Genomic DNA, 23,640 nt, shown 5'->3' on the forward strand with positions numbered 1-23,640 from the left:
GATGATCCATCAAGCAATTAGAGATGAGCCGCCATCGATAATGATGGGAGAGATTTCTTCTCCTGTCTTCCGTATCACCTTGCGATTCTTCACAATTAGCAGTCACGATGATCGCTGGGTGTGCACCATTCTCAGCAAGAGATTCATACGAGGTCGTAATCGAGTCATACCCATGGGGGGAAGGCATCTTAGGAGACAAATTGATAGAGGGTTTCCTGACCGTGATTGCGTAAAGTTTCTCATCAAATAAAACTAAATCACGAGACCTAGTACAATGTGCTGGTTCGATCGCAGCGAAATATCTGATTGAGTTACCCGAAAGGGTATATAATAGAATTACCCAAAAAGGTAAGTAGATAGAATAGAAATACGCATTCTGGTAAATGGTAATCCTATTGTTCTAACGCCCGAATGTGGGGCTCAGTGCCTCTATGTGCCTTACTCCGTTAGCCAGGTACCCTTGAAATACGAAAGTCTGGCTACAAACAGGGAAACTAGTTGGCTACTTACTTATTTCTATGACTCTCAAGAACTACATTCACCAAAAATATAACCGATGTTTTTCATTCTCCTTACAACACCGACGAGATGATGCATCCTACCAGATCACATTTCGAACCCAAGAATCGCATTCCCTACCGGGATAACGACACCAGGGTCAGCCAGGATGATGCTGAGCTAGAGGCATCAGGGTATACGCGAGAGATGCCCCGACAATTTTCAATGTTCTCTCTGCTGGCCCTGGCATACGCTTTGATCTGTACCTGGAATGGGTTTGCAAGGTAAGCCGAGGCTCATACCAATGCATGAAACGACTTCCAGTGAAGCTGATTACTGAAAGTGCCCTCGGTAATGGACTGAGACAAGGGTCCTCCTCCGGAAGCATATTCATGCTCATTCCAGCCGCCAGCGTGATTGCAATCATATCGCTAGGCATGGCGGAGCTTACGTCGGCCTTTCCCGTTGCAGGCGGGCAGTATTACTGGGCCTTCATTCTTGCACCTCCGAGATATGCACCATTTCTTTCATATAGGTATGTGGCTTGATACTTAAAGCTTTGGCTGTACATTCTCAACAGGTTGGCTAAATGAAGCTGGTCTCATAGCACGGCAGTCATTAGTGTTATCGGAATTTGGCTCGGCGGAGCTAGCACTTGCAATTTCATCTCGGGGATGATACTGTCTATTGCACAGTTTATTTATCCCAACTATGTGATACAAGCGTGGCACAAATATTTCGTCTACATTACAGTCATTCTAACGGCGGCTTCAGTGAATATCTATGGCGCTCGCAGACTCCCTGCCCTCAATCGCTTCACTTGTGAGTAATATTCACCACAAACCTTACACAAGTAATACGACTGACAAGTTCAAAAGTCTGGTTTTCTATGGGCACATTTTTCGTCACAATGGCACTGATGCTATACTTCTCCTATCCCAATTACAACTCAGCGCAATGGGTCTTCACTGACACCACGATATCGAGTGGATGGGACAGCCATATTCTGGCATGGCTACTTTGCTTGGTCAACAGTCTGTATGGATTTCTTGGTACAGATGCTGGTGTTCACATGACAGAAGAGATTCCAAACCCGTCCGTTAATGGGCCTAAGGTCATTGTAAGTTCAGTCATAAGAACCTTCGGATCTCCGCAAGTCTAATTTAATACGTTGCCATGAACAGATGTATCCGGTTTTGATTGGGCTCCTTACAGGTGAAGCGAACCAGGCGGCGGCATATGTATTAACGCATAAAACTGACTTGCCTACAGTATTGCCATTTGCATGTGTCTGCATGTTTGTGATCAAAGATCTCGATGAGATACTAAACGCGCCGAGTGGCTTACCACTAATCCAACTATACCACCAGGCCACTGGCAGCAGAGCAATTACTGTCATGTTGATGGTTGCTTTTACCTTCTGCTTTTTCGCTTGTGCTGTGGCCAACGTGACAGGATCGTCTCGATCGTTGTGGTCCGCAGCTCGCGACGAATGCTTCCCTCGCTCCGATATCTTGAAGAAAATAAATCCGCGGTTTGAAATGCCGGCCAATGCTGTATTCCTGCAGACTATATTTTCAATTGTACGATATTGTATTCCCACTGAGAATCTGAAAAGTCTGACAAAGGTCCTAGGTTTATGGCCTGGTGTTTCTAGGATCCGAAACTGCGTTTTCGCTCATGGTCAGCGCGTCGGTCATTTTCCTAGTCGGGTCATACATTGTTCCTCAGGCAATTCTGGTGTTTGTTGGCAGAGAAAAATTGCTTCCGGAGCGACCCTTTAATTTAGGGAAGTTCGGATATGCTGTCAACGTCACATCAACCCTATCCGCTGCTGTACTTCTCGTTGCCTGTTGTCTGCCGACAGAATATCCTATTACTGCCTCCAACATGAATTACAACAGGTATGAATGCTTGTACTTTCCGATCATCTAGAGTCAAGTTTATTAACTCAATTGCAGCTTGGTGGCCCTTACTCTATTGACATTGACATGGCTTGGTTGGATTTTTTCTCGGAGGACAGTCTTCACAGGACCTAAGTTTGATAAAAAGGTGCTGGCTGAAATGGGAGCTTACTATCCACAAGATGAACATGAGCCTGATGAGCGGACCTCCTTACTTGCGTGAGGTTGACATTGACCCTACTAGAATTTCGCCTCGAAGGCTTGTCAGTGAAGGAGACTCGACCAGGTATTGAAGAGTTCGTGCTGACAGCTGTTATCTATGTGCTTTTTCCTTCCCACCTAACATCATCTAACCAGACACATGGTCTGCTACACGATCGGCCAGGGCTCACCTTGGAAGACCCAGCACTGGCCATAAATAATCTCGTGCTTGACCCTAGCATCACAAACCTCTAAATTGCCCTAAAAAACAAACTCTAGTCGGCTTATGAGATTAGATTAGAAAGAAAACAAGATTTTTAGCTATTGTTCTAATGCCACAAACCCATTTTCATAAGCGAATAGTGTCGGGATAAATCCTCCGGTCAGAACAGATTAGCGGTAACTCATCGCTAGTGACTGACACATCACATCCTTGCTCGGTGTACGTACGCATTCTTGCGTGAGGCTACGGCTCCGGTGCTATGACCGCCGAGTATCCGCGTGCGGGATAAAAGGGGTATCTTGGAATCTGACCTGGGAAGGAAGACACATCTATATATCTACAATCTATACTTTTGCTTCAGAAACAACCTTTCACTTAACTGTCTACACAGTGCCTGGAAACAGAAGTGACTTGCTCAATGGAAGTTTTGTGACGGAATCTCCTTGGCTGTTCGCTGATCAGATTCAACCACAAGCGCCTCTAAAGATACTCATGCTTCATGGTAAGCTATATAACCAAATTGATATCATGTCAACCAAAATAACTGACAGCAAGAATCTTTAGGACACGGACAATCGGGTCAAAAGTTCTACTACAAAACCCGCATTTTCCATGCAGCGATTCAAAAAGAAATTCTTTCTCTAACGAACAAACCAGTTGAGTTTGTTTACCTCGACGCTCCGATCTGTCAAATTCCGGGTGACTATGATACACGGATATTGGTATACGGTAGCTATGAAGAATCTGGGGTTCGAGGCTTAAACGATAGTATCCAGCATATCATGAGCGTTATCCAGAACAAGGGCCCATCTATAGGAATCATGGGGTTTTCGACTGGAGCGGCATTGGCAGTTATTATTGCTTCGCTACTGGAGAACCCTAATAGACACACGGAGTTCAATGTTAAAGTGAGACTTCCCAGCCCTTTGCTGTATATACCCATCGCCGTCTATTATTTGTGTACTCTGGCTGATATTCTAGGTACAACAACCGCCCCTTCAATTCGTTGTGGCATACAGTGGTTTCATGCTGGGTCATCCGATCTACAAGTCTTTATACTATCCTAAGATACAGGTTCCTATTCTGCATTTAGTCGGAAAGCTGGATTGCATGATAGCAGAGCCGTTGACCCTGCGTTTAGCCCAGCAGTGCCAGATCCAGAAGGTTCGGTACTTTGGGGGTGGGCATTTTATTTCTCGCCACTCTGAGATGATCTCCGAGGTTGCCGGTTTTATTGGGGACTCGCTTGTTTCTAGAATGATATCGAAGACCGGGGATAATTGATTGTATGTATTGGAATGTTTTCTTTTGGGAAGATTTTATGTATATATGTATATTTATCAAGTAAGGGAGGCAGTAAGGAGTTTGTGTAATGGTCAAGTTGTGACAATAGATATCAATTATAGAATCCTCTACCTTGGTTGCTCAAGTATAGCTAAGCAGACAGGAAGCCCTGTTATCCAGACCCCGTAGTCTTATGTACTATTCTTAATTAATTATGGGAAATATGGTCGAAGAAGAAATGAGGGAGAGTTACTCCTAATGTTGATGCCTGAGGCATGGAAGTGTCCTTACCTGGGATATTCGCAGGCCGCACTACACTATCCCATGAATAAGTCACTGACTTGACCTGTTTCCTTTACTGGTGTGTTTAGTTCTGAGCTTCGCGTAGCCCGGGCTATTTAAGGGCCGTGATAAGTATGATTATCTCCTCCACATTAATTGTCGGTGCCTGAAAGTGGCTTAAGCTCTACTGCCTATATGCAGAGTGACTTAAACTTTTAACTTGAAGAATTCTAAAGCAAGGGCCGATTACCACATAAGTTCCGATTAGAAAATGACATGATCATTTACTTATTCTATCTTGATTATGTAGAGTTGATGTGTCAACTGTGCGGTGTGGCTAGTTAGTTTTACGCAAAAGAACTATCTTTTCCGGCGTAAGGGTCACTCGTTGTTTTGGCTGTTGTTCTATCGCATAAAGATCATCCATGAAACCTATACCCACGGAAGAGAAAGGCTAGATAAGAAATGTAAATACGGGTAGCAACTTGGACTAACTGCTCCGCAAATTGATCCTGACTCCACGATCATATATTTAGTGGAAATTTTGTCCTGGATTCCTTCCGCAATTTTGCGGGAATGCAACCGCAATGAATCAAAAAAGCTTTCGGGGATGATGAGGTACAAACATGCTAGTTATGTCTGAAATAGTGACTCATGAACCACATACTATCTCCCAAACATATATGACGATTTAAGCATCTGCCAAACCCTCCTTACTGACCCTCCGAAGATCCATCGCAATCCTGATGATTTTTATGGTCCACACGAAAAAAAGGCACTGGAATACAAACGAGACACCCAATATAAACACCTTCATACTAGAAGGAGGACACATGTTTCCAGGATCCGTCTGCACCGAGAACTCCGACCCTACCAGGTATGTCGTATTTGCCATCTCAGCAAATGGATCCATAAGTCCTCTGTTGGTGACGTTACTGTCGCAATCGAAGCGGCTCAGTATGGTGTTGTTGACGATCCACGTAATGTAACAGACGAGGGCATGTCGAGTAGATATCCAGAACACAGCAAATAAGGGCATGATAGCTTTGCAGACCTTCTCGCATCCCATGTATGAATGGAATTTTGAGACCTATTGTTGGATCAATAATTTATGTTAATCAGTGAATGGGGTGGATCATTTACTGCGAGGATGACATCCGAAATATCACACGCAAACAAAACGATATGCGTAACATGGTAGACTCGAAAATAGCACATCCCAACTATGAAGCCTATGGTCAAAATATGGTGCAGAATTAATGGACCGAAGTCGCGTCGATGAGATTCCATCAATAGCACCAGTGTTTGATGAATGTAAAATGCTAACTGCAGGAAGAGGTAGTTTGCCAATGGCTTGGAACTCAGCGACACAGGCCATTCTATAGTGATGTCTAGGAGATCTTGATGATATGGGGCATGATGCCAGAGCCACTGTGCAATATCGGCAACATGTTAGCTCTGCATTTGCGTCATATACTAAGAGCATGAGCAATACAAAACCTACTAATCCCTACAGGGCAAAGAAACAATACGAGACTGTGGTCCATGCCAGTCGGGCATTCGAATCCGCGGTCTTTCTGTCAAAACAGGGCAACTTTTGAATAGACTGTACTAGAATGTTCAAAATGGCCGTCCGCACCGCTGTGAAAACACAAGACGAAATAAGGACCGAGTTCAAAAGTTCCCATGCCGTCAAGTAGGGTATAGCCGCTTGGTACGGATTTGTTAAGTCCATGAGTTTGTGTAATGTAGGAAATGTCGATTCATGAGTTGTGACCCATGGCAAGAGAATTGCAAACGAGATAGCTTTCACGCAATCTAGTCAGCTCTATCTTTGAGATATGGCGGGGAGACTAAGGACCAAAACTCTTACCAAATTGTTGGTTATAAAGCTTTGGTTCTAGAGACATTGGGCTACCCGCCAGATAAATACCACATCTACGTATTAGACGATAACGGGAGTCTCGATGTGAAAGATCTAGTCTGTGGATTTCAGAAACGATTACAGAATCTTCATTATGCCAACCGTGGGCTGGCTTTGCGCACACACTCCAAAGCCGGCAACCTGAACTTTGGCCTTTGCCAGTCTCTCTTACACAGCAATTCTGAGTTCGTTGCCGTTCTTGATGTCGACATGATTCCAGAAAAAGACTGGCTCGGTGTCCTTCTGCCACACTTGCTCCAAGATGACCAGGCTGGACTCGCATACCCTCCACAAATCTTCCATGATATACCGCAGAAAGACACCCTTACCTTAGTCTCGGGAAACCAGCTAGTGACCAAGATCTTACTTCCTCTTCAAGATTCGACGGATAATTCCATCTGCACTGGCCCGGGATTAGTTGCCCGTCGGTCTGCTCTTGCGGATATTGACAACTTTCCAACAGAATCGATGCAAGAAGACGCTCTAACATCGATTAAGTTATGCTCTCCAAACTGGAAGGTGCTTTATATACCCGAAGCGCTCCAGTGGGGCATCTTGCCGCACACATATCAGGGCGCAATTCAAAACGAGCAACGCGCCTTGATCAGTATGCCATTCATGGTTAGATACCTTCTCGGACCTCATGTTCGGCACTACAAGGGACGCGTGGCTTTAGCATTCGGATTTATAGTTAAGCTTGTCGAACCTATTTTCATCACGGCGGCCATTTGTCTGCTGGCTCGTCTTTACTGTCGTCTAAGCCATTGATCCAACTTCATGACCGGCATCAGATGAAGATTTTGTTTCATGTTGGCCTCATAGATTTCGGGACACAGCTGCTGTATGGATTTACCGAGGTATCCTGTACCGGCCATCAGACCTATGTACTGTCTGATCTTTCGGAACTATGGTTAATTCTATACCGATGCGAAGTGCTTCTGAAGAGGCTGGTTTCTGGTACGGACGTATGTGGCCTGCCCAATGGTTTGACGATGCATAGCGACTCCCCTCTCTACCGAAACAAACAAGGCTCGTTGGCATCACGACTAAAGTTTATGTTCATCGAATGTCGCGCTTTGGGACACCTTGCCATTCTGACGACGGCCCTTATCGGAATCTGCAATTCACTATACCGGAACCAGGTATGGGTCGAGGGTATTGGCGAAGATGTCACAGGAGGAATCTTGAATCATTTTGCGTGGCCTCCTATTCTGGTTTTATGGAGTGCGGTTGTGGCTAACTGCTGGTTGCCAATTTGGTACGCTATGAGGCCATAGGAAATCTTTCGCCGACGGTCACTACTTGATCAAGATCCTCGGAATGGGGTTCTGAGACCCACGGTAGCAGCAAAACATAATGGGCAGCGGCCGGTTTCAGAGAGGCATCTTTATTTTATAGCTTTGTTCTGGCTCGCGACTTGGTTGTATATTTGAATTTTGAAGCAGCACTTCCTAGCTTGATGCTACTTTGGCAGCATTCTTTCAAACGAAAGTGCAACATATAGACTCAAGCCGAGTTACTAGTTCTACATGCTGCATAGTCGAATGGGTATATCTGAAATAGGCATGAGTCATGACATGGTCATCATTAGATACTCTCATGTCTCAGGCATCAACATCGTTCCAATCTCCCTCATTTCAAGTCTTTCTGCTCTTTCGTCTTATGCATTATAGCCCATATCTAAACTGAAGTTCAGTACATACGACCACAGGGTGTGGAGAACAGGGCTTCCCGTCCGCTCAGCCGTACTTAAGCCACACGCCGGCAGGTTAGTAGTTGGGTGGGTGACCACCAGCGAATCCCTGCTGTTGTATGTTTTTGTTTTTTTCTGTAGAAACGATCTCTCAACAAGTCTTCTTACTCTTAGTCTTGCGCTTTCTGTGTCTCTGTTTCTGCCGTTGCGATCAGAGATAGCTGTTCGGGTTTCCCTGTGTAAGGACCACGTGCCTCTGCTCCGCCATTGAGGGCACGATCATCACCAGCGCCCTGCCCACCATAACCGAGACCCTTGGGCACTATCCCCATTAACCGGCATAGACTCGTCTGTCGACTGCTAGCCTAGCTTAGGGCCCTCATCCAGCGACTGCGTGTGCCCATCCTCCCAACCCAAGTAACTGGAGTTGTCACGATCGACGCAGTGGACGACATATCGGACGAGCTCGCGGGATAGTGCATATGGTCTTGGCCCGGGTACAGCGGCGATATTGTTGCGAACTGTTCTCCCAAACGCAGCGTAGCTTTTGGCCTCGACAGCGCTCGCAGGCGGGACGAGGACCGCTCGACCTGATCACGCCATTCGCCCTGGTAGAAGGCATGCGGGGCTTCTAAGATCGTCGAGTCTAGTTATAGCTGGGTATGGCTAACGTGATGACTGGAGTTGGGGTATTATCATGGCGATGGAGCGATCCATGCATTCGTCGACGGACGACGATAGAATGAGAGAGACGAGATGGAAGTGAATAGAGACTGGAGAGAGAGCTTCATTTGTGTCAGGGTATGTATCACGTGGAGGCTTGGCACAGGGCTGGAGATGGTCAGGTCAGCGATGAGATGATTGTCTGTTGTACTCTTCCACTTTGCGAGTATAGAACCAGTGACTATTCCTGGAATTCCCAAGTGATTCAACGCCAAGTCCACTGTCCCCAGCCGGACTTAATGAAGGCCATCACTAATCCCGTAACTAACTCCGCTCATTCAAGCTTCTTGGCATGCGACCAGCTTCCCTTTGAATTATGATGCAACCACATAGCTCCGTTAACAGCGGGGCGGCCCCAGCCCCTTGACTTGACATTGTTAATCTCTTTCCTCGAAATGCCAGGATATCCCGTGTCCAAGGGCAAACGTTGCCGACAATTGGAGCGGAGTTGGTCATTTGTCAGCGGAGACCGTGAGATACGGACTTCGGTCCCAGGAGATGCCGAGAGTAGCACTATAGATGATGCTCGAATGTCGAGGAATTATTAAGAGTGAGGTTTCGAGTCTATATAAATCGGCGGTACTGAGCTGTTCGATGATTGCAGATTATTTTCCAGAATCAAATCATTTCTCAATTGTCTCTACTGCTACGATTTCCACTGCGATCAAACCAGACACACAACCACCATGTCTCAGAAGCCCATTGTCCTCTACAGCCATTCCAGTGGTCCCAACCCATGGAAGGTGGCCGCAATCCTCGAGGAGCTGAACATCCCCTACGAGACGAAGTTTGTCCTCGGCGAAAACATGAAAAAAGAGCCGTATATCTCGGTGAACCCCAATGGCCGTGTGCCCGCCATTGAGGACCCAAACACAAACATCACCCTGTGGGAGTCCGGGGCCATTCTGGAGTACCTTGTCGAGACCTACGACAAAGAGCGCAAGGTCAGCTTCGAGCCCGGCACTCCAGAATACTTCCACGCGAAGCAGTGGTTGCAATTCCAGACGTCCGGTCAGGGACCGTACTTCGGCCAGTTCGTGTGGTTCTCGTATTACCACCCAGAGAAGATCCCCAGTGCGCAGGAGCGCTATCTGAACGAGTTCCGGAGGGTGTCCGGAGTGATCGACAAGTTCCTGGAGGGTCGCGAGTGGTTGGTGGGCGGAAAGTTCAGCTACGCGGATGCAGCCTTTCTGCCTTGGTTTGAGACCATGGGCAAGTTAACTAGCGATGTCGTCGATGCCGAAAAGGACTTCCCGAATCTTGACGCCTGGTTGAAGAGACTGAACAGTAGACCTGCTATCGCCAAGATGCAGAAGGATAGGGCAGAGGCGGCTTCGAGCCAGCCGAAGTAGGATGGTATTAAACTCCAGTTTTTGGAACACGTGTTGTTTTCCCTATTGTCATGTTGTTTGCGCGTGTCTTTTGTAATTGATATAGCACATAGTGATGAATCGAGTATCCCAGGGGAACCCCTTAGGATCATGTTTGCAGTTGCCATTCGCGTAGTGTTGATTCCATAGTCACCAATCCTTCAATAATCCAAGCTAGAAGAGTCGGTACAGTATGACAAGGGCGATTGTGAAATGATCGCAATGAATGCAATGAATGGGGAGTGTTGATGACCAGAGACGGAGTGGAACGAACGACGGAGGTCAGGCGGCATCGACGCTAGTCCCGACCGGGCTAGTGCACGTGAGGGTCTTGGCGCGAGTTTTTGGAGCGAGAGGAAAGGTCCGTGTCGCGACGAGTTGGTGTCACCTCCAAACCCCATCATCGTCTGCTCCGCCAGTCCGTCGTATGGTCGTACTCATCCCGACTCATCCCGGACTTCCTGCCTGCTCCGTTCATTGATCTTTCATTCCTTCACAGGGTTGCCTCCGCACCCTGCCAATACCCTCCCTCCCCCGTTCCCATTGACGTCGGCTCGCTCCAGGCAAAGACCCTTGCTCGCCGTCGTCCGCAACCTCAACATCCATCCTTGAACCTTAACACCACAGGATGGAGGATAACACTGCTCTCTCTAGCGGCGTTGCCGATGACTCCCTCGCAGGCACCACGGGTCAAGATGCCCCCGGTGATGTGATCAACGCTTCCGGTTAGTTTTGACCATCTTCACGCACCCCCCTGACAACGCTGCATGGCATTCGCCAACCTTTCGCAAACATAAAATCAGAATCGCAATCGCGTCAAGAGTCTCCTGACAAGAATGACTCAGGAACTGATAACCCGTTAGATGCCCCCGCCTCCCCCAAGGCGCAGAATGCCGATGGCGAACTTGAAGACGAGGAAATGGGCGGCACCGAGACCGAGACGAAGAAAGAGAACGACGGCGGCGACGAGCTCGCCGACCCTGCTGCTCAGTCGGGCGCTGAGGGTACCGCCGACGAGCAGCCCGCGCAGGGCAAAGCGTCGGTTGAGAACTCCGCACGTTCGCAACTCGTTTCGCAGACACATGCCATCATTCTCCCCAGCTACTCCACCTGGTTCGACATGCACACGATTCATCCAATCGAGAAGAAGGCGCTAGCGGAGTTCTTCAACGGCAGAAACCGAAGCAAGACACCCGCGGTCTACAAGGACTACCGTGATTTCATGATCAACACCTACCGACTGAACCCCATCGAGTATCTCACAGTCACCGCGTGTCGCCGCAACCTTGCGGGAGATGTGTGTGCGATCATGCGCCTTCACTCGTTCCTTGAGCAGTGGGGTCTGATCAACTACCAAGTGAGTAGTTATGCGCGTGCTAGTTTGTAGAATCGAGCTAACTGAGATCGCCTTCCAGGTGGATCCCCAAACCCGGCCGTCGAATATCGGACCTCCGTTCACTGGTCATTTCCGAGTCATTGCCGACACACCCCGAGGCCTTCAGTCTTTCCAGCCTGGACCGAACACTTTTGTCAAGCCTGGAAAGCCTCTCTCCGCCACCGACCGTGCCGCTTCGTCCACCCCCGCACCCAAGGCCGACCTGAACCTAGAAATCCGGCGCAACGTCTACGATGATAAGGGCAAGGAGATCACACCTGCCGCTGAGGACAAGGAGAAGCAAACAAACGGAGAGGGCTCGGGTGCCAACGGAACGGCAGGTGATTCGACCAAGGCGATCGAATCCGCGGCCAAGGACCCTCGGAAGAAGTTCCACTGCTTCTCGTGCGGTATCGACTGCACTGGCCTGCGATTCCACTACGCCAAGTCGACCCCGGCTGCGAACCCGGCTGCCCCGGATTCCAAGTACGACCTGTGCCCCAACTGCTTCCTGCAGGGCCGGATGCCCAACAGCCACAGTGCCTCGGATTTCGTCAAGCTCGAAGACAGCGGCTACTCTGTTGTGCCCGACAAGGATGCACCTTGGTCGGATGCGGAACTGGTGCTCCTGCTCGAAGGACTGGAGAATTTTGACGACAACTGGGAGCAGATCGCTAGCCACGTCGGAACCCGGACGCGAGAAGAGTGTGTGATGAAGTTCCTACAGTTGGAGATCGAAGACAAATACATTGAAGATGTACCGGAGGTGCGAGCAGGAGCCGGACGAGAGCCCATCAGTCAGGCCGAGAACCCCGTTCTGTCGGTAGTCGCCTTTCTGGCCCAGATGGCCGAGCCCGCTGTGGCTGCTGCCGCCGCTGGCCGCTCCGTCGAAGAGATCCGCAAGGAGCTCCGGAAACAGCTCGAGAAGGGCTCGGGAGACGACAAGAGCCAAGACAAGGGCAAGGAGAAGGAAGGTGCTGATGTGAAGACCGAGGACTCTATGGATGTGGGCGAGGATGCGCCTGCAGAGCTCGTGGAATCCGCCGCTTCCGAAGGCCAGCCCAAGTCCTCGTTGCCCACTGTCGCTCTCGCCGCCTCCGCTGCTCGTGCTGGTGCTCTTGCTTCGCACGAAGAGCGCGAGATGACCCGCCTGGTCTCTGCCGCCGTCAACGTTACCCTGCAGAAATTCGAAGTCAAGCTGCAACAATTCAACGAGATGGAGGAGATCATCGAAGCCGAGCGCCGCGAGCTTGAATTGGCTCGCCAACAGCTCTTCCTGGACCGTATGGCCTTCAAGAAGAGAGTCAAGGAAGTCCAAGATAACCTGCAGGCCGTCACCCTCAAGGGGCCCGGTGAGGAGGCCAACAACATGATTGCCGATGCCGCTACGACGGGCATTGGCAACCGCTTCAACTTCCAGCCTGGTCCCGGTGAAGCCCGAGCTGATGCTCAACCGCTCAGCGCTGAGGCCGGCGCCGACTACAAGACGCTGGACCTGTAATGCCGCAAACAAAACACAAAGAATGAAATGAAATGTTTTTAATGGACGCGCGTTCAATTCAACTCAACCATCCAACCAATTGGAAAACGAAAATGACCCCCAAAAAAGTGCAAAAAAACATAACCAGTACATCTGCTTCTTCTCATTTCTATCTCTGTCTACCACGGCCTGGCAGGAAACTTTTTTTTTCTTTTCTAAAGTTGATTTCATTATAATATCCTATGTATTGTACAATACCTTATCCTTGGGTCATGGAAGTCAAGGGGTATCTACTATTCTATCGCATCAGGATGGCTGAGCAATTTGAGAAATCGGATGCGCTTGTGATTGACTTGGGGAGAAGCTGTTTTGGTGATGGATGGGCGGATGCCTGGGGTTTGGGTTCTGTGATTTTTCCTTTCTTTTCTTTTTTTTTTTCCATACTAGTGTTTGTTGTCGTCTGGGCTGCTAGGAAAAGGCGCTCTTGTCTCGGAGTTTAGAGTATATGTTCGCGATCAATTTACTTAGTTCACTTTCAAGACTCGTTTTCATTTTAGAGAATTGGTAGATTCGTGTAGAATGATGGCTTTTTATTAGCCCCGAGAATGCATAGCAAGTATATCCCGAAAAAAAACAAAAAGGAAGTCCATATATAACAATGATGCCAAATATGCAACCCGAAAATAACCCGAACGATTCCATCTATAGATCAAACACCAATAATGCCAATACAAATAATACAGACAGCAAGCAATAGGCCCATAACTCGACCGCATTGCAGATAATATTAACAAAAGGGGGAATTCCAACGCTCAAAGCAAGCTTTTTTTTTAAGGACGGGATAGGAATGGACTCTTATTCCGACAGCCAGTCAGTCGGGCTCATCGGTTGCGAATGCAACGGTATTCCATCCATGTCATCCTCGGCTTCAAATGACGAATATGATTTTCGTCGTTCGTGTTTAGCAGGGAGATCATCTTCGGAGTTTGACGGGGGATCCTGGTATTTGTTCGGATCGTAGTTGTAGAGGTCGGGTTTGATGGAGATATTGCTGTGTTTTGAGGGAGAGAGGACTGGTGAAGGGGATGATGTTGCGAGGGAGTCTTTGGTAGGTGTTTGTTGAAGTGTTGGTAGGTCGGGTTCAGGGTCTCCGATCTCCATCTCATCGGTTTCGCCGGCGGTTGAATCTGCTGGAGCGTCTAATTGATTTTCAACATCGTCCGCATCGCCATCTGCAGCATCTGAGTCGGAATTGGAATCGGATTCGGATATCTCGTCGTTTGATGAGTCGATTACATCTAGCGACACAGCGGGCTTTTCAATACGACGGCGTTTCCGTCGATGTTTGGATATGTCTTCGTAGATATCGAATACCTCATTGCCGTGTTCCTCCCAGTCTCCCCGGTATAGGGTCCTATTACGCCAGTCGACTAGCTCCTCGGGCGTCTTATGGTCTCCAATTGGCCTGCGCAATTTCGAGGCTCGCTTGTGGTCCTCCGCGATGCGCGATTGGAGGGAGGCGGGTGGTGACTGGCCCAATGTTTGCCATATCTGCTGTTCTTCTAGAAGGCTCGATTGTTGGTCGACTTGTTCTGCGTGGTCATCCTCCTCATCTGACAGCTGCTCCGATGTATGAACAGGACCATTACCACTGACACCAGCTGCATGGTCATTTTCTTCGTCATCACTAGCCCCATCCCGTGATTGGTGCCTCGAAATACTTCTTCCACCGGGTTGCTGGTCGAGCGGGACCCTGTCAGATAGTATGTCCTCGACCTCGTTGTAATCCATATGTACTGAGTTCCAGCCTTTGCGGTGGCGAAGATCGGCCACGTCCAAGTGACACCTTCGCGCCAATCCGACCCAATAGTCGAAACGATCGTGTTTCATGTGCAGCACGTCCAGCGCGGTCCGAACATCACGCGGTTTGACAACCTGCGCTTTGGGATTACCAGTGTCTCTCATACTGTGCAGCCGGGACATGGCGAAGAAAAGCGCCGAATGAATCAAGCGCCGAGTGACGCTTACCGTCAGGGCGTAGAAATCTGCGAAGGCGTCCGCGGTTACCGACGGCGTCTCATCGGCGAAAGCGACGTTAGTCCAGTTGTCGTCGAGTCTCTGACCGCCGAAGTTCATTAAAAACCGCTCCGAGAGTCGGATCCAGGACTTCAAGTTCAACAGCCCCGCTGTATGGTGAATGCTGCTACCCGAGGCGAAGGTTTCATCCTGCGATTGGATCTGCTCGTCAAGTTCTTCCGCAACGCCTTGGTCGACGATCCACATATCATAATGCTTGTGTCGTCCAGCCACGTTTTCCGAAAGTTGCTCCTCAAGCCGCAGTAGCTCTGCATATTTGTCGAGCGCATGACAGCATTTTGGGCTGATCTCGGCCGCTGCGGGGATCTCCCCCAGGATGACCGGTTTGAACTCCTTTTGAGACTGATGCCGTTCGTTTAAGCCCTCATGTAGTAGTTTGATGTACTCCTGCACTTCCAGTTCCGATTTTGTCTCAATCGCTTGGGCAATCTCCGTGATTCCATTTTTGCCCTTTCTTTCCAGTACATTGAAGAACACCTCCTTCTCAGTAGGTGTCCATAGAACAATCCCTTTGTAATCCTTCTCTTTTGCGGGCGTTGACACGATTTCGCCGGTTTGAATAGGTGAATTATCATCGGGTGTCGTATCTAAGAGGTTACCGTACGCCGTGACCGATTCCTGAGCTAGCGACATGCGAAGGCTCTCGAGCGCCTGAGACCGCGTGTGGGATATTGACTCTAGCGGAGACTGTTCGTTCGCTTCACCAGAGGATTGTTGCAGCCCCTCGGCTGGCGGGAAAGAAGGAGGGGCGTTCGTTCGCCGCGCTGGACCGGCGTCGAAATCGGAATCAGACGCATCTTCGTCTTCCTCGGGCTCGTAAAGGCTTGAACTGCTCATGGTCGGGGGCAAGGAGGTCCGAGAGGGCGTCGCGCCAAATGCATGGACTTGGAGTAAGCGTCGGAAACATGCTCGGCATCAGACCGATCAGAAAAACATCGTACGCAAGCCGCAGGAACTGAGATTTCCCCGGAGGAGAAGCAGACGAAGAAATTGTTCCGCGGCGGTCGTCGAGGGCTGATAAGGCCGGGTGTTTGCACTGTTTGCTCACTTTATCAGTCACCTCGACGGGCCCAAACACAACTCCATCACTGCGTCATTTTCCCTTCCCTCATGGCATCCACCGTACGGAGTATATGGAGGGCATATGTCGATCACTGGGGTTCATTCCCATCTCACGTCTTCTCTGTCGGTCTCGCGGCCCTTGGAGAACGCTCCGGGTAGCTTACGCTCTGCCGAAACAGCATGCCCGTCTTAATTCTACGGTCGCTGCTGCTCCGACCTCACATGGCGATGCTCTAGTTCTCCGCGACTACCAGGAAGAATGCATACAGTCGGTCCTCGACCACGTCGACCAGGGCCACAGGCGACTGGGGGTCTCTCTTGCAACAGGCTCCGGCAAAACTGTCAGTATGAACCCTGCAAATACCTCGAATGCAACTTACCCCCGCTGACTTCTTTTCTTTTTCTACGATACCAGGTGATCTTTACTCAATTAATTGGACGTATTCCGCCGCGTGACGAGAAGAGAGACCAGACCTTGATTGTTGTCCATCGACGTGAACTTGTCGACCAAGCGTCCCGGCACTGTCAGCTCGCCTACGGCTCAAACAAAACAATCGAGGTCGAAATGGGAAAAGAACAAGCTACGGGTTATGCAGACATCACCGTCGCCTCTGTTCGCAGTCTGGCATCGGGTGAGCGGATCCATAAGTTTGACCCTAGCAGATTCAAACTTATTCTAGTCGATGAGGCACACCATATTGTTGCGCCGTCCTACCGTACTGTACTCAATCATTTCGGACTCAGCGAGGCGTCCTCCGACTCCCCCGTGCTTGTCGGTGTGTCGGCGACGCTCTCGCGGTATGACGGATTAAGATTAGGCAGTGCGATTGACCACATTGTATATCACAAGGATTACATGGAGATGATCGATGACAAGTGGCTCGCGAATGCGGTGTTCACCACAGTTCAGTCGCATGCGAACTTGGCCCGCGTGAAGAAGGACAAGTTCGGTGACTTCGCCATCGGTGCTCTTTCCGAGGCTGTGAACACTAAGACCACCAACGACATTACCGTGCGCGCATGGTTTGCCAACGCGCAGGATCGCAAGTCTACCTTGGTGTTCTGTGTCGATGTCAAACACACCATGCGCCTCACCGAGGCGTTCCGCGCAGCCGGTGTCGATGCGCGGTACATCACGGGACGCACTGATAAGAAGTTGCGTGATGAACAGCTGGACAGCTTCAAGAATCGAGAATTCCCGGTCCTTCTGAACTGTGGTCTATTCACTGAAGGCACGGACATTCCTAACATCGACTGTGTCTTGCTCGCCCGGCCCACGCGGTCTCGCAACCTCCTCATCCAGATGATCGGCCGAGGACTACGGCTCTACCCCGGCAAGAAGGACTGTCACATTATCGATATGGTGGCCACCCTGGACACGGGTGTTATATGCACCCCGACCCTATTCGGTCTGGACCCCGATGAAGTGCTCAACAAGGAAAGCTCCAAGGACATAAAAGATCGCAAGAACTCTGAAGCTGTCGAGGCACCTGCCGAGCCGGAGAGCTCAGAACCCGATTCGGAAGACCAGATCAACCTCACCTTCACCAAATACGACACCATCTACGACCTCATCCATGACATGAAATCCGAGCGCCACATCCGCTCGATCAGTCGCTACGCCTGGGTCCGCGTCGGCGAAGACCGTTACCTCCTCTCCGACTCCAACGGCTGGCTCACCATCGAGAAGGACCGTACCAGCATCAACGACCCGCCCTGGAACATATTTCACGTCTTCAAATTCACTTCCGTTGATACCAACAAGACACAGTATACGTATCCGCGACTCATCGGCAACGCACAGGAATTCGAGTCCGCCGTCCACGCGGCCGATACCTTTGCGGCGTCTAAGTTCACGGAGCGCTACATCTCCACAAGTCAGCCCTGGCGACAGCGACCGGCTACTCCGACGCAGATCGATTTTCTGAACCAGCGCGACATCCGGCAGGAGAAGTTCAGCACGGCAGACAACATCACCAGAGGCCAAGCGACGGATCTAATCACGAAGCTGAGACACGGCGGGAAAAAGCGATTCCAGTCGGCGAGGAAGAAGCGACAGAAGGAGGCGGACAAGAAAGCTCAAATCGACAAGTTGTTGGACCGAGCGACCGTTTGTGTTGGACCGGTTACTGGATGAACAAACAGTAAGTAATGTGAGCCTGAAACGACGAAGACTATGTGTTTTACAATACCATCATGTACTATATATCTTCATGTTTTCATTTTCTGTAAATAAATTTCTCGTATGATATATGTCAGTGTTATGGGATTAGAATGAAAGCGCGTCGATAGAGTTGAAAATTATTATATATTGTTAAACACCCAGGCTGTTAGTGAGTGTTTACACAACGCATAAACACCTTGCTAAAAACAGAAATTTGTATGTTACCGTACTCAGTAGAAAGGAAAAGAAAAATGAAAGCGAAAGAACTATAGCAACCTCGATGTACTCCGTATGTTCTTTCGGTCCCAATGATTAAATCCTGGAATTTCCGAGTTTCACCGGTTGAAAGACCGCAGGGCACCCGAAATTGGATAGCAATTTCAATATCATTTTTTTTATTTTGCTTTATATAATCAAATACGGGGTCCAATTCCACCATTCCCAGCATGTTAGCTCAGGGGAAGAGCGCCGGGCTCATAACCCGGAGGACCCTGGATCGAAACCAGGACATGCTATTCTACCCTTTTTTTTTTTTTTTTTTTGGACATGCCTTGAACGAGTCTGGTAGTATTCGATCGGAGCACATGTGTTGGGAAGTGTCTACAAACACTTAACTGGCACCGTTTACACCCCCTTTTAAGTGAACTGAATTGAAGGGAATTCTGATACCCCGGCGCCGCAATCCACAGACGCTACATACTCATGAGCTGCAGGGTCTAGACTCCGGGCTTCCTTTCTGTCGCATATCCCCTCAGCAAATGACAGTGCTTAATAGTGCTGCAATAAAAGTTAGATCAGTACGTTGATTTCCCTGTCAACGCGCAATGGCGTCGGCGTACATATATGTAGCCAGCCCACGGGGTATTCGGTTTCGTTTATACCTATGCAGGTTGCTAAGTACAACATCTTTCTTTTTTCTCACCTTCCCTCTCTTCCTTCTTGTCAAAGCAACCCTTATCTTTCAGCCTGAAGGAGGGGTTCATCAAGTGTTTGCCCTCAACTCGGATCCTTGAACTTCGGATTCAACTAATGCAAAGCAATCATGATCAATAATGATATACGTGGATCGGTGCCGAATGCTTTTGCCACAATGTAACGTCGGGGAAGAGATTTGGCGCTGAGATTGTTTCCCATCCCTGGCCGTGCAGGTATAGTCTTACCCGGGTGGCAATGGAGCTAGCAAAGCCGCCGACTCTTCCAGGATCTCATGCGTTGCCCAGGACCAGCCAGATTGCCAAGTGAGTATTGTCACACTGCTGACAGCTCGAACCGAAAAGCTGGACCGAGAGACACCATGTCGAGGGAGGGGAGCTCGACAAGCAGACTCCCACACAGGCATAAATGCGTCGTCCTGTCCCTCAGCAGATGATCCAGAAACTATTCAAATCTCACGCTTGCTTTCCAACCCTCGGTTTGATCAAGTCTCTTCTATTGTCCTCCTACCGAAATCGTTCAATCGAGAATGTCGAACAAAACCTATACGTATGGTGACCTGCTCGTCACTTTGACCTCGAGCTTTGACGCCATCTGGAATGACAAGGGCAGTGGTGCCATTAGGGACGGAGGGTTCTGACACCCGCTTGCACAAGGAAGCCTGCGCCCCCTGGGCAGCATGGCCATTGAGAGCCACGGAACCCTGCAGGGCAAGCGGGCGGCGCTCTTAATCGGAGCAAATTCTAGCAGCAGTTCAAACCCACCCGTCAAAGAACCTACTGCCTATGAACTGGTTTGGACCGACAAGGGCAGCAAGGCCAACGCAGATGGTTCCTTCTGGAGACCCATAGCACCGGCTGGCTACATATCGATGGGAGATGTTGTCTAGTTAGGCTGGAGCGCACCGTCAACCAGCAAGGTGTGGTGCTTGCGATCTGACCTTGCAGCCGACGGCCAATATGCAACCGAAAGCATCTGGGACGACCAGAAGTCGAAGGCCGATGTCGATGTTTCCATCTGGGAGGTAAACCCTTATCCCAATAGTGTCAATGGGTCTGAATTTCTTCCCGTGGTTGCTGGTACCTTCAGAGCTAGTGCCAGATCCCATACCAGTCCCCCGGACTTGGGATATGCAGTCGTCCCGACCCTCAAAATCCCCAAAGATTTCACGGACTTTACCGATTCAGTACCTAAGGTCTCTGCCAACAACATCCCGAGCACCGGCACCACTTAAACATGGACTCAGCAGTGCGCGGTCACCTTGCCATTTACCTCCTTCTACGATGAAACAGACGCACGGAGCCTCCGACTCATCAGCAAGCCTTTCTGCACAGCCAGCAGAGCGATTGTCTGGCGCGTCGAAGGCTCCTGGACCAACGGGACTGCCGGGCAGATCAGGAGGTCCAAAACGCTCAGGACCGGTGTCACCACTGGGGAGTCAACCGAGCTAGCCCATAGCACTGGTATCGAGATTTCGGCTAGCGGTGGCGTCGGCGTAAATTGGGAATCAAACTGAACTACCAATTCACCCACACCACTTCCTCTACATACACCGAGTACAGTGAGAAAGAGGTCACCACCGAAATACTGGCGCCGGCGTATCATGCTACGGTGCTGTTTTCGAAACGCATCCTGATCAAGGGGCAGTGGGCGGATGGATCTGCCATTACCGGTCAACTTGACTTCACTGCGAATGATGACGTTCATGCCTCGGGGGTGGACCTGTGATAGTTGTATCCTGCACAGGAGGACAGGGATCTGGTGGAAGGAACCAAAGTACTCTTTTCGTGTATGCGGGGGTGTTCTGACTTTTGTTATCTGTTGCTCTGATTTCTGGCCAGTCATTCTTTGTTGCTTTATCGGTCCCTTTCCTTGGTTTAATCTACCATATCACTCGCTTGAACTAGCTAGTGCTGTTTATCAATTCCCGGGAGCGAATTGACTCCTAAAAAACACACCTTGGGGCCTTCTAGGTCAAAAATGTATGAGTCCCTCCGAAAAGGCGTGGTTTCTTGCCTGTAGACCGCGTCCTCTGAGTTCCCTGCGAAGCTTGAATATTTCGGAAAATAGCAAACACAGCGTTTCCTTAAGTCTAGAATTTTAACCACATGTTAGGTCAATATTGTCAACTTATCTATAAAATGGGCTGTCCAAAACGAAGGAGAAGAAACTGCATAAATTGGGGAAGCCACAAAGCCTTAGCCAGATCAGATGAGCCTTTGCAAAATTAGGTCGAAGGAGAAGAGCCCAAGATTTTGGCCTGAACATGAACGATGTTCCTTAACCGCGCAGCTATACCAACGGCCAATCATACCTGTCAGCGGCAAGAAATGCCTTCAAAGACACCTAACAACTTCCTTCGCCGCATTGTGGAAATCTATTTTATCTCCATCCATCTTCATTTTTATCCAGATCAGAGTCCTGGAGTATCGGTCGCAAAACCAGCATGAACCATGTATCCGACAGTGAATTGATATCATTCTGCCTGAATGGACCACCCGACAACCTCATCGGAGACAGAGACACACGCATCGTCAAAGTCTCCAAGGATACAGCGATAAAATTCGGCATGAGTATCTCGGAAGATGAATTCCTCAATCATCAGATCGCATATGATCTCGTTGACCAGACCCGTGTGCAAATCCCACGTGCTCACCGATTTTTTACCGACGGCCTTGGCCGCGGATACATCGTGGTGGAGCACGTTGAAGGAAATGTGATAGATCCACTGACCGATCCCGTCTTGATCAAGAGACTCAGCAACGTGCTGAACTACCTGCACACGATCCGAGGCACCAAACCCGGAAGTCTCAGCGGAGGTCCCTGTCATGGTCTCCTCTGGCCCGACAATGAAAGTGTGATGTTCGAAAGCAAAGAACAGCTGGAGTCGTGGCTCAACAGCCGACTTTCCCAGGAAGGTGGAAACGTATCGCTGGAAGATGATAATCTAGTCCTCTGCCATTTGGACGTTACGCCGCGAAATATCATCTGGAAGCCTGACGGCTCTATTTGCTTGGTGGGCTGGGCTTCTGCGGGCTTTTATCCTCGATTGTTTGAGTTCTGGGCCCAGTGGGTCGTTGATGGAAAGGAGGGTCCGTTTAATAAGCTTTTGCTTAATTTGATGAAGCCTCTTTCGTGTGATGAAAAGTTACAACAGTGGCCACTTTGCCGCATCTGGCATGCTAATCGGGAACAAAATTTGTGAGTTTCACTGAATCTGAAAGAAGCCTTTGCTTATAGATACTAGTCGTCCCAATCGGAATCTCATTGATGTTCCCCAGCCTACGGAGCAAGAGAAGACGACAGTACGAGTTCCTGAGACTCCAGTGGCCCTGCCTTCGGTAGAAGACCACAATTCCACGCCCACTGCCGTTGAAAAAGTGAACGGAAACGCTTCAGAGCACTATTCCAAACGAGAAAGCCGACCACCCAAGACAATCATGTCTGTGTCACTACGGACTGCCAATTTCAATATTCGACAATTTTCGACTAGCCACCCGATTGCTTTGGCAGCTGTTCTCGGTACAGTAGCTATACTCGGTATCTGGGTGCGGAAACGACAATCGATATAGCACTTACTAGTATCGGTCGTGAAAAGCTTTCCGAAATGTAAGAATATATCGACCTTTTCGAGACATAAACTAGATATGCAAAGGTAACGAGATCATTCCAGCTGCACTAACAGTCTGGAAAATAATGCTAATAGACCCTCGTCACAGCGAAAGCGGGGGACAACTTATTATTCTGACACCAAACACAAATAGAGTCCAAGATATAATGTAAAGCAGCTGTAATCCAGCAAACCACACATTCAAAATCAAATACCCTAATTACCTACGTAAAATAATTCCCCAGGAGCATCCGAGTCCCCTAAACATAACCATTCCACCACAGAGAAGCCCCAAAAGTGGGCCTCAGGCACCCAAACAAGTGGAGCCTGGGGCAACCCAAAGTCCCAAGCCCAAATGCAGGAAACCCACCCAAGCATGGGACGATCTTCAGGCACCACCTGCCTATCCTATCTGAGGCACCAAATCCAACCCACTACAACCAAACCGGTTCTCAACAACAAAGAATAAAAAACTGACATCAACATCCCATCCCATCCCACCACACCATACCACACCGCACCACTAAACAGGCAAACAACCCAAATCCGCCGAGAAAACGCCACCAAGCAAACGCTCGTCGATGATTCGATCCTCGAGCGGGGTTGTGTCCCGTGAGCCAAGATGCCTATAAATTGTTTGGGATTTTCCCCCTGACTGAGGTTGTCTTTCTTCTTTTGAATCAGGGAGACTGTGTGAGACAGACAGTGTTTTGCTCTTGAAACTGAGTATAGGCAGACTGGGTGAGTGAGACTTTCTTCTATATTTTATTGTCATCGTCATTGTTATCGACCTATCTCGAGGTCTTTGAATCCCCGT

General features: G+C 49.3%; 9 protein-coding genes across 9 annotated transcripts; 7 read left to right on the forward strand and 2 right to left on the reverse strand.

Moving 5' to 3' along the window:
* Nucleotides 1–588: 588 nt before the first annotated feature.
* On the forward strand, nucleotides 589–4,110 carry KD926_001304 (amino acid permease; the record flags this gene model as incomplete). The annotated part of the gene is made up of 10 exons (XM_053104998.1): nucleotides 589–782; nucleotides 842–1,033; nucleotides 1,106–1,320; nucleotides 1,377–1,618; nucleotides 1,683–2,081; nucleotides 2,134–2,402; nucleotides 2,551–2,621; nucleotides 3,218–3,328; nucleotides 3,391–3,734; nucleotides 3,808–4,110. 10 exons carry the CDS (start codon nucleotides 589–591, stop codon nucleotides 4,108–4,110), a joined length of 2,340 nt encoding a protein of 779 aa, XP_052951763.1.
* A 1,907-nt stretch (nucleotides 4,111–6,017) lies between these two features.
* KD926_001305 (uncharacterized protein) lies at nucleotides 6,018–7,084 on the forward strand (the record flags this gene model as incomplete). The annotated part of the gene is made up of 2 exons (XM_053104999.1): nucleotides 6,018–6,072; nucleotides 6,285–7,084. The coding sequence occupies 2 exons, from the start codon at nucleotides 6,018–6,020 to the stop codon at nucleotides 7,082–7,084; spliced, it is 855 nt and encodes a 284-aa protein (XP_052951764.1).
* Nucleotides 7,085–9,418: 2,334 nt separating this feature from the next.
* Nucleotides 9,419–10,084, forward strand: KD926_001306 (glutathione S-transferase family protein; the record flags this gene model as incomplete). Its single annotated transcript, XM_053105000.1, has 1 exon — nucleotides 9,419–10,084. The coding sequence occupies one exon, from the start codon at nucleotides 9,419–9,421 to the stop codon at nucleotides 10,082–10,084; it is 666 nt and encodes a 221-aa protein (XP_052951765.1).
* Nucleotides 10,085–10,730: 646 nt separating this feature from the next.
* rscE (putative RSC complex subunit (RSC8)) lies at nucleotides 10,731–12,978 on the forward strand (the record flags this gene model as incomplete). Its single annotated transcript, XM_053105001.1, has 3 exons — nucleotides 10,731–10,827; nucleotides 10,966–11,459; nucleotides 11,518–12,978. The coding sequence occupies 3 exons, from the start codon at nucleotides 10,731–10,733 to the stop codon at nucleotides 12,976–12,978; spliced, it is 2,052 nt and encodes a 683-aa protein (XP_052951766.1).
* An 834-nt stretch (nucleotides 12,979–13,812) lies between these two features.
* KD926_001308 (uncharacterized protein) lies at nucleotides 13,813–15,891 on the reverse strand (the record flags this gene model as incomplete). The annotated part of the gene is made up of 1 exon (XM_053105002.1): nucleotides 13,813–15,891. One exon carries the CDS (start codon nucleotides 15,889–15,891, stop codon nucleotides 13,813–13,815), a length of 2,079 nt encoding a protein of 692 aa, XP_052951767.1.
* Nucleotides 15,892–16,187: 296 nt separating this feature from the next.
* KD926_001309 (DEAD/DEAH box helicase) lies at nucleotides 16,188–18,253 on the forward strand (the record flags this gene model as incomplete). The annotated part of the gene is made up of 2 exons (XM_053105003.1): nucleotides 16,188–16,457; nucleotides 16,532–18,253. 2 exons carry the CDS (start codon nucleotides 16,188–16,190, stop codon nucleotides 18,251–18,253), a joined length of 1,992 nt encoding a protein of 663 aa, XP_052951768.1.
* Nucleotides 18,254–19,742: 1,489 nt separating this feature from the next.
* Nucleotides 19,743–20,447, forward strand: KD926_001310 (uncharacterized protein; the record flags this gene model as incomplete). The annotated part of the gene is made up of 3 exons (XM_053105005.1): nucleotides 19,743–19,824; nucleotides 19,870–20,043; nucleotides 20,107–20,447. 3 exons carry the CDS (start codon nucleotides 19,743–19,745, stop codon nucleotides 20,445–20,447), a joined length of 597 nt encoding a protein of 198 aa, XP_052951769.1.
* A 44-nt stretch (nucleotides 20,448–20,491) lies between these two features.
* KD926_001311 (uncharacterized protein) lies at nucleotides 20,492–21,058 on the reverse strand (the record flags this gene model as incomplete). Its single annotated transcript, XM_053105006.1, has 1 exon — nucleotides 20,492–21,058. One exon carries the CDS (start codon nucleotides 21,056–21,058, stop codon nucleotides 20,492–20,494), a length of 567 nt encoding a protein of 188 aa, XP_052951770.1.
* A 601-nt stretch (nucleotides 21,059–21,659) lies between these two features.
* KD926_001312 (uncharacterized protein) lies at nucleotides 21,660–22,785 on the forward strand (the record flags this gene model as incomplete). Its single annotated transcript, XM_053105007.1, has 2 exons — nucleotides 21,660–22,414; nucleotides 22,461–22,785. 2 exons carry the CDS (start codon nucleotides 21,660–21,662, stop codon nucleotides 22,783–22,785), a joined length of 1,080 nt encoding a protein of 359 aa, XP_052951771.1.
* Nucleotides 22,786–23,640: the final 855 nt, after the last annotated feature.

The sequence above is a fragment of the Aspergillus affinis genome, assembly GCF_023601865.1.
Source record: "Aspergillus affinis strain CMG 70 chromosome Unknown NODE_126_length_105642_cov_88_982144, whole genome shotgun sequence".
Taxonomy (NCBI): domain Eukaryota; kingdom Fungi; phylum Ascomycota; class Eurotiomycetes; order Eurotiales; family Aspergillaceae; genus Aspergillus; species Aspergillus affinis.